A 9,029-nucleotide genomic window follows, 5' to 3' on the forward strand; every position below is an offset into this window, starting at 1 on the left:
TATGTTAGATCCACTATGGACTGGACTCCCACTATTATGTTAGATCCACTATGGACTGGACTCCCACTATTATGTTGGATCCACTATGGACTGGACTCCCACTATTATGTTGGATCCACTATGGACTGGACTCCCACTATTATGTTAGATCCAGTATGGACTGGATTCTCACTATTATGTTAGATCCAATATGGACTGGACTCTCACACTATTATGTTAGATCCAATATGGACTGGACTCTCACTATTATGTTAGATCCACTATGGACTGGACCCCCACTATTATCTTAGATCCACTATGGACTGGATTCTCACTATTATGTTAGATCCACTATGGACTGGACTCTCACTATTATGTTAGATCCACTATGGACTGGACTCTCACTATTATGTTAGATCCACTATAGACTAGACTCCCACTATTATGTTAGATCCACTATGGACTGGACTCTCACTATTACGTTAGATCCACTATGGACTGGACTCTCACTATTATGTTAGATCCACTATGGACTAGACTCTCACTATTATGTTAGATCCACTATGGACTGGACTTTCACTATTATGTTAGATCCACTATGGACTGGACTTTCACAATATTATACTAGACCCACTTGACGTCCATTGCATCCGGTCTCCCCAAGAGGAGGGGGTCACCCATATCTGCGGTCTTCAAGGTTTCTCATAGTCATTCACGTTAACATCCCACTGGGCTGTGAGTTTTTCCTTGCCCTTATGTGGAATCTGGACCGAGGATGTCGTTGTGGCTTGTGTAGCCCTTTGAGACACTTGTGATTTAGGTATATACAAATAAACATTGATTGATGGTATATGATTTCATATATTTTATTTCCATTCTGCTTTCATGCAGTGGATAGCATCAGACTGCAACATGTTTTCATTTTGTGTCGACAGCAATACTTTGGAGCTAACATGATTTGTACAGTATATTCTCTGTATTGGAATGCACAAGAAAGATAGTGGATTATTTGTGGGTATGAACATGTATCACTAGTTAAATCTGTGAATGTAGAAGTTCAGATGCAGATTGTGTATTTTAGGGGTGTTCAAAGTGTGGACCTGGAACAATTCCTGGACCACAATATGTGTGGAACACATCTGCGGTCCCCTCCAAGGTTTCTCATTGTCCCATTGGGTCAAGTTTTTTCTTGCCCTGATGTGGGATTTGAGCCGAGGATTTCGATTTTGCTTGTGCAGCCCTTTGAGACACTCGTGATTTAGGACTATATAAGTAAACATTGATTGATTGTCACATTTAACATAAAGCTGAGATGTTTCTGTGTGAGACCTTCGAAGGAACAAGTTTGGACACTCTGTTTAATATCCATTTCCCTTCATACTGGAATGACATCATTTCCTTATCTTGGGTAGTCTTCTCCTCGTCCACAGTTTGGTACTCGCCACCTTTTCCCTTCTCCTCACCTTCAAAGATGGCTTTTAACTTCATCCAGACGGCCCCTCCAACAGTCCTCTGTCTGCTCCACCTCGTCCTCATCGGCTACAATAACCGTGTCCCCAGAATCATGACTGCTGGTGCTACAGGAGGAAAGTGTGTCCTCCTCACGCCACGGGTGCCGCAGCATTTGTCCGACCCCAGTGTCCTCTGACACTTCCAGTTCCGCAAAGATGTCCAGCTCTCCTTCTGCACTCTCTGGGTCCCAAAACTCGGCCACCTCCTCCTCTTCGTTCTCCGAGTCCGGAGCTGTGTGTTTCCTGATCCGGTTCACTGCGTCCCACAAGGAGTTGGGATAGTGATGCTCCTCTCCCGGGGGTTGGTCAGGAGAGGCACAGTCCGAAGACTGAGAGGGTGACAACAAGGGAAAACTTTCAGAAGACGGGATGAAGTCTGGAAGAAGAAGAGGAGCGAAGATCATTTCAGGAGGGTTTTCAGTTGATCCGGTTTCTGCAAGGGGGGAAAGTGCTTCTCTTGAGCCCAGTAGTGGAGGTCGAGCTCCGGATTGAGCCTCGCTGTTTGAGTCTGAAGGTGATGGAGGAGACTGAAGTTTGAACAAGGCTTCGGTGTCTTGTTTGTCACTGGGAGACTCTATCATCTGTTCACCAAGATCTGTCATGTCTTTGTTGTCTTCAGGCATTTCTTTGTTAGTCTCTTTTACATTCAGGTTTTCCTCTGCTTTGACCTCAAAAGATTTGATTACTTTTTCACTAAGACTATTTTCTGGGGATATCCTCTCTAAGTCGTCATCTTCTGCCTTGTTCTCGTCTTCTGCTTGAGCACAAAGATGTTCCTGCTGCTCGATGTTTAAGTCTGTTGGTGCCTCAGGCATCTGGCCGACAAAGTCCATAGAAAAACCACTTACCGCCTGTACACGGTCAGCTTGAAATTGCTGCTCACCTGTTCCATCAGTGGGAGATTCCTTAAGGGCTTCTTCATGATGTGATGTTTGTCTCTCTTCAACTTCCTCAGAAGCATCACTATTGGACTTTGACGCTACTACAGATGGCTCTGCAAGGGGAATCTGAGAGGGTTGCAATGAACCGGTTTCATGTTGAAGTATGTCATCTACAACTAGGTCCAAAGTTCCACACTCAGCATCTTGACCATCCTCAGTCTCTGACTCTGAGATACTTGGAAGTGAATCAAGAGAGCAGATTAAAGTAGGATTTGACTCTCCATCATCTGGAGACAGTGGTGGCAAGGAAGGATTTATTGGGACAGGAAGTGGAGTGACAATCTGACATGAACCATTTTCAGCAAATTGATATTCTTCCCATCTCCGCTCAGAGTCGTCCCCCTTTTGAGTGTATCCAACTGGAGCGTCCTGGGATGTTTCAACCTGGTCGGTTTCATGTTGGCTGTTAGTATCTGCTTCCATGTTCTGCTGGGATCCTAAAAGGTTGCCAGAAGAAACCTCTTGAACCCAATCATCAGACATTGGTTGATTTTGTGACTGCTCCTCCTTTACATTGGTCTCTGTGGGCAGCTTCCCTTTTATTACATTGTTGTTGACTTGGGAAGAGTTGAGCCCGTCCTTCATGCATCCATCAGGACATGAGCTTGCATCGAGACGGAGCCCAAGGATTCTTTCGGCTCGTTTCTCCAAGGATTCCCTTGCAGAGTTTTCACTGTCCATTTCAAGGGTTCCTTCCTTTTCAAGATCTTGGCACAGCTCTTCCTTAAGGCTTCCATTCTTTGGCAAGTGGTTTAATTCTGTGTTTGGATCAGGGTGCAAGAGAGGGTCAGTGCAACCTAAGAGATGGACATGTTCTTTCTTGGGTGACTGAATCATCTCCATTTTGACAACAACACATGTAGTGTCGATCACTAAGAGATCTTGACCTTCCTCCGATTCAGGGCCTTTCTTGCTGTCCAGTCTTCTTACTTCCATGCCAAGTGGATTCTCCGTATCCTTCAGAGTTCTTTTTGTGAAACTGGGCTCCCTCCACAAAGGATATCTGACTGGCACAGACTGAGCACTTTGCTTCTTAAATGTGGAATCATCCATTTTGTCCTCCTTTGGCAGTTTTTCCTCCGGTGTTAGGTTTTTTCTGCAGCTTGGTGTCATCTGTTTTGGTTTGGTCAGGGCAGACATATTTGTTTGTGCCTTGTCTACTTCGTCTGCCACTTTGGATGTTTGGTTATTGTCACTACTGAGTCTTGAACAGTTTTCAAGCTCCATGTTTGGTTGAGGTGTCAAAGACGGGGATTCTGTTGGGCCTGCTGTCCGTGAGACCAGACAGAATATGGTCATCCCGCCTGTCTTCTTTCTTAAACTGAACTTCCGTCCTTCGATCACCTTGTGGACTGCGCTCCTTTGGTCCGGGGTTCTTTCGAGGTCGTTTTTTCCCTCCCTGTCTGGTTTCTCGTGAGTTCTCTTGAAATCACAATGGGGCAACATAGATGAACATTTATGTGGACTGTTGTAGGGAGGAGGTGCAATATAACCAGGTGGTTGGCTAAACTTTCTTCTTTGGAGTTCTATCTGTCCTTCAACGTCCACAGAATGGCTAATATTAGGATCTTCTGGTGCAGCGCTCTCCCATTGTTCTGGAACATTGTTTATGTTTGCACATGGATCTATCCCAGTTCTTCTGCTCTCCAACAGACCTTGGAAGGTGCCCCTCAGCTCCACCTCTAGACGCCTCCTCCTTGGAAGGGAATGGCTGTAACGAGCAGCCCAGGCTTCCAGCTCTCCGTGGCTGCCGCTGTCTCTCTTGAAAGCCTCAATCCTCCTCTGCCATCCCTCTTTTGTATAGCCTCTCACATAATCTCCCGTTGCACATTTCCTGACTCCAAAGGGTTCATAATTGCCCAGGTCCTGCTGAGAATGACAGTCCAAGATATAAGGTAGCTGAGCAGCAGTAGAGGAAGGCAACTGAGGCTCAGTCCAGTTGGTGTAGTCCAGGACAGCTGAAGCTGTTCCTGATCTAGGTAAAGTCCAGTAGCTGGACCCTCTGACATGAACCCGGTGGTTCTCGTGGTTAGTTGGAGGATAGTGGATTGTTTGGTGTCTGTAAGGATAGCTGTGTGGGTAGAAGGAATCAAATGTGAGGTTCACAACACACAAGTACGCTCTCTTTTCACAGTGACCATCTACAGGTTTCAATGTGTCGCTTTTTCATTCTTTCACCATGGGCTCAAACATGAGGAGATTTTACTGAGGAACTCCTGCAAATGTCTATTATACTCTCAAGACTTCAGCTCTGTGAGCATTTTACCCATTTTCAAGGCTAACTCCAAAAATGTTTAGTTTTTTTCTTTGGCTTTCTTGATATTTTTCTTTGATGAAAGAAAGAGGGACCGTTGATGGATAGAGAACCACAACAAACTTATGACGTAGTTTTAATGTAGCGAGAAAGGTGGTGGAAGCAACAAGTAGATTTTCAAGTTCAACTGGTGTAGAACTTAGTCAAGAGGTGCTTGAGTACTCAAGCCATCGCAATAAGACATTTGGTCTCTCATCCAAGTAGACTTAATCACTTCATGCTCGTAGACTTACATTGGTCAGATCTGATCTTAGACTTAGATTGGTCAGATCTGATCTTAGACTTAGATTGGTCGGATATGGTCTTAGATGTGGATCAGTCAGATCTGGTGTTGGGCATGGATCGGTCACATCTGGTCTTGGACTTGGATTGGTCACATCTGGTGTTGGACTTGGATTGGTCAGATCTGATCTTGGATGTGAATCGGTTAAATCTAGTCTTGGACGTGGATCGTTCAGATCTGGTCTTGGACTTGGATCTGTCAGATCTGGTTTTGGACTTGGATTGGTCAGATCTGGTCTTTGACGTGGATTGGTCGGATCTGGTCTTGGACTTGGATTGGTCAGTTCTGGTCTTTGACGTGGATTGGTCAGATTTGGTCTTGGACGTGATTTGGTCACATCATGTCTTCGAAGTGAATCTGTTACATCTAGTCTTGGACGTGGATCAGTCACATCTGGTCTTGGACTTCGATTGGTCAGATCTGGTCTTGGACGTGAATCGGTTAAAACTAGTCTTGGACGTAATTCGGTCAGATCTGGTCTCGGACGTGGATCGGTCACATCATGTCTTCGAAGTGAATCGGTTACATCTAGTCTTGGACGTGGATCAGTCACATCTGGTCTTGGACTTCGATTGGTCAGATCTGGTCTTGGACGTGAATCGGTTAAAACTAGTCTTGGACGTAATTCGGTCAGATCTGGTCTCGGACGTGGATCGGTCACATCTGGTCTTGGACGTGAATCGGTTAAAACTAGTCTTGGACTTGGATCGGTCAGATCTGGTCTTGGACGTGGATTGGTCAGATCTGATCTTGGACGTGGATCGGTCAGATCTGGTCTTGGACTTGGATCGGTCAGATCTGGTCTTGGACGTATCATGTCTTCGAAGTGAATCGGTTACATCTAGTCTTGGACGTGAATCGGTCACATCTGGTCTTGGACTTGAATTGCTCAGATCTGGTCTTGGACGTGGATTGGTCAGATCTGGTCTTGGACGTGAATCGGTTAAAACTAGTTTTGGACGTAATTCGGTCAGATCTGGTCTCGGACGTGGATCGGTCACATCTGGTCTTGGACATGAATCGGTTAATACTAGTCTTGGACTTGGATCGGTCAGATCTGGTCTTGGACGTGGATTGGTCAGATGTGATCTTGGACGTGGATCGGTCAGATCTGGTCTTGGACTTGGATCGGTCAGATCTGGTCTTGGACGTGGATTGGTCACATTTGGTCTTGGGCGTGGATTGGTTAGATCTGGTCTTGGCCGTGGACTGGTCAGATCAGGTTTTAGACGTGGATTGGTCACATCTAGTCTTAGACTTTGATCGGTCAGGTTGTGGTGTTGGACCTAGATTGGTCAGGTCTGGTCTTAGACTTAGATTGTTCACATCTAGTCTTAGATGTAGATTGGTCAGATCTCCTCCAATCTTAAGTCTATGAGCAAAAATTGATGAAGCCTACTTGGATGAGGTGGCCCCGGTCTTGAGTTTCACACCAAAAACAAATTCTATTCAACAATAAATTTATATTATAGACTTTTGGTGTCTGATTAAAAAACAAACTTATTATTATCTTCCATTAAAGTTCTGTCTTTCAAACGATCTTCCGCATCAAGCAAAGAAAAGAACTTCAGAACAAGCCAACGCATTGATGACCGCAGTCTGTAACCTTGGTCTAATCTGTCAAACTGTGCTACACAGGCTCCCTCTAGTGGTACGCCAAGGAATCACTTAAACATTCAAACACAGTGTTACTGTTCAAACTGTGTCATGTTACTGTGGCCACAAACATTAAACATACTTGTTTAATAAAACATCTGCCTTGTTTTTAATGAATACGTGTGCCTACTAGGTGGCTGTAGTCTTTAGTCTGAGGTGGTAGTTTGTGAGAAAAGTTGAAGAACTGCAGTGTGAACATTTGTCTTCCAGAATGTAAAAAGTGTGAGAAACTTACTTGTGTGTTAGACTTCTGCCAGGAACTGTACCATATCTACTGTAGGCCGGCACCTGCCCTCGGTCTTTAGGCCACAAGTCCATCTTGTGCTGGGAATCCTGCACACTTAAGTCAAAGACCTCTTTTGGTGTCTTTCAACTTGTCAGAAGAAGACTTGCCTTCGTTTGCTGCCTCATTTTCTCTTGCTGCTGCCAGAGTTGATCTGACCTGCATCAGCCTGACTCTTCCTTTTAAAGAGGAGGCGGGGCTCCCTAACACACACACACACACACACACACACACACACACACACACACACACACACACACACACACACACACACACACACACATTCACTCACACACACACACTCACTCACTCACACACACACTCACTCACTCACTCACTCACTCACTCGCACACACACTTACATACCACTTACACTCACTCACTCGCATGCACACACTCACACATTCACTCACACACACTCACTCACTCACTCACTCACTCACTCACTCACTCACTCACGCACTCACTGTGACCCACACTCACTCCCTCACTCACTCACACACTTACACACACACACACACACACACACACACACACGCACACTTACACACTCACTCACACACGCTCACACAGTCACCCTTACTCATTCAATTACTCCACATACACGCACAAACTCACTCACTCACATTGTCACACTCACACGCTCTCACACCCACACACTCACACATTCACTCACACACCCACCCACACTCACTCACTCACTCGCACACACACTGACACACTCACTTGCACAGTCCCTCACCCACTCACTCACACACACGCTCTCACTGTCTCCCACACTCACTCACTCACTCACTCGCACACTTACACACACACTCACTTACTCACTCACTCACTCACTCACGCTCTCACTCACTCACTCACTCAATCACACACACACACACACACACACTCACTCACTCACACATGCACACTTACTCACTCACTCACACATGCCCACTTACACACTCACTCACACACGCTCACACAGTCACCCTTACTCATTCAATTACTCCACACACACACACATGCACAAACTCACTCACTCACGCTCTCATACCCACACGGTCTCACACCCACACACTCACACATTCACTCACACATTCACACTCACTCATTCACTTGCACACACACTTACACACTCACTTGCACAGTCCCTCACCCACTCACTCACACACACGCTCTCACTGTCTCCCACACTCACTCGCACACTTACACACACACACTCACTTACTCACTCACTAAATCTCACTCACTCAATCACTCACACACACACACACACACACACACACACACACACACACACACACACACACACACACACACACACACGCACAAACTCACTCACTCACGCTCTCACACCCACACGCTCTCCCACCCACACACTCACACATTCACTCACACACCCACCCACATTCACTCACACACACACTTACACACTCACTTGCACAGTCCCTCACCCACTCACTCACACACATGCTCTCACTGTCTCCCACACACACACACACACACACGCACACACACACACACAGTCACCCTTACTCACTCACTCACTCACTCACTCACTCATTCATTCACACGCTCACACTGTCACCCAAACACACACACACACACTCACTCACTCACAAGCTTTCACTCACAAACACTCACAATGTCACTCACTCACTCACTCACTCACTCACTCACTCACTCACTCACTCACAATGTCACTCACTCACTCACTCACTCACACTGCTGTCACCTTTTACCTGTGCAGTCAAAAGCCATCATATATTTTCACAAAGAGTCCCCACAACAATATTTAGGATCTAGCTTTATTGCACATAGTGTAGTTAGGACCTTGCTTTATTGCACATAGTGTAGTTAGGACCTTGCTTTATTGCACATAGTGTAGTTAGGACATTGCTTTATTGCACATAGTGTAGTTAGGACCTTGCTTTATTGCACATACTGTAGTTAGGACCTTGCTTTATTGCACATAGTGTAGTTAGGACCTTGCTTTATTGCACATAGTGTTGTTAGGACATTGCTTTATTGCACATAGTGTAGTTAGGACCTTGCTTTATTGCACATAGTGTTGTTA

The 9,029-nt window shown here is 45.6% G+C and overlaps 1 protein-coding gene across 1 annotated transcript; it reads right to left on the reverse strand.

The window, feature by feature from the left end:
• Nucleotides 1-872: 872 nt before the first annotated feature.
• On the reverse strand, nucleotides 873-7,199 carry si:ch211-159e12.5 (uncharacterized). The gene is made up of 2 exons (XM_061875646.1): nucleotides 6,920-7,199; nucleotides 873-4,502 (listed from the first exon to the last, which is right to left on the reverse strand). Exons 1-2 carry the CDS (start codon nucleotides 7,000-7,002, stop codon nucleotides 1,445-1,447), a joined length of 3,141 nt encoding a protein of 1,046 aa, XP_061731630.1. The 5' UTR covers nucleotides 7,003-7,199; the 3' UTR covers nucleotides 873-1,444.
• Between the last annotated feature and the right edge of the window lie 1,830 nt (nucleotides 7,200-9,029).

Source organism: Nerophis ophidion, linkage group LG16 (genome assembly GCF_033978795.1).
Source record: "Nerophis ophidion isolate RoL-2023_Sa linkage group LG16, RoL_Noph_v1.0, whole genome shotgun sequence".
NCBI classification, from domain to species: Eukaryota; Metazoa; Chordata; class Actinopteri; order Syngnathiformes; family Syngnathidae; genus Nerophis; species Nerophis ophidion.

Bases quoted from the DNA above. Each gene is read 5' to 3' on its own strand.
- si:ch211-159e12.5 (XM_061875646.1), bottom strand. From the start codon at position 7,002: ATGGACTTGTGGCCTAAAGACCGAGGGCAGGTGCCGGCCTACAGTAGA. The intron at 4,503-6,919 runs GTAAGTTTCTCA...CTACCCACACAG, and splicing joins GGCAGAAGTCTAACACACAA to CTATCCTTACAGACACCAAA.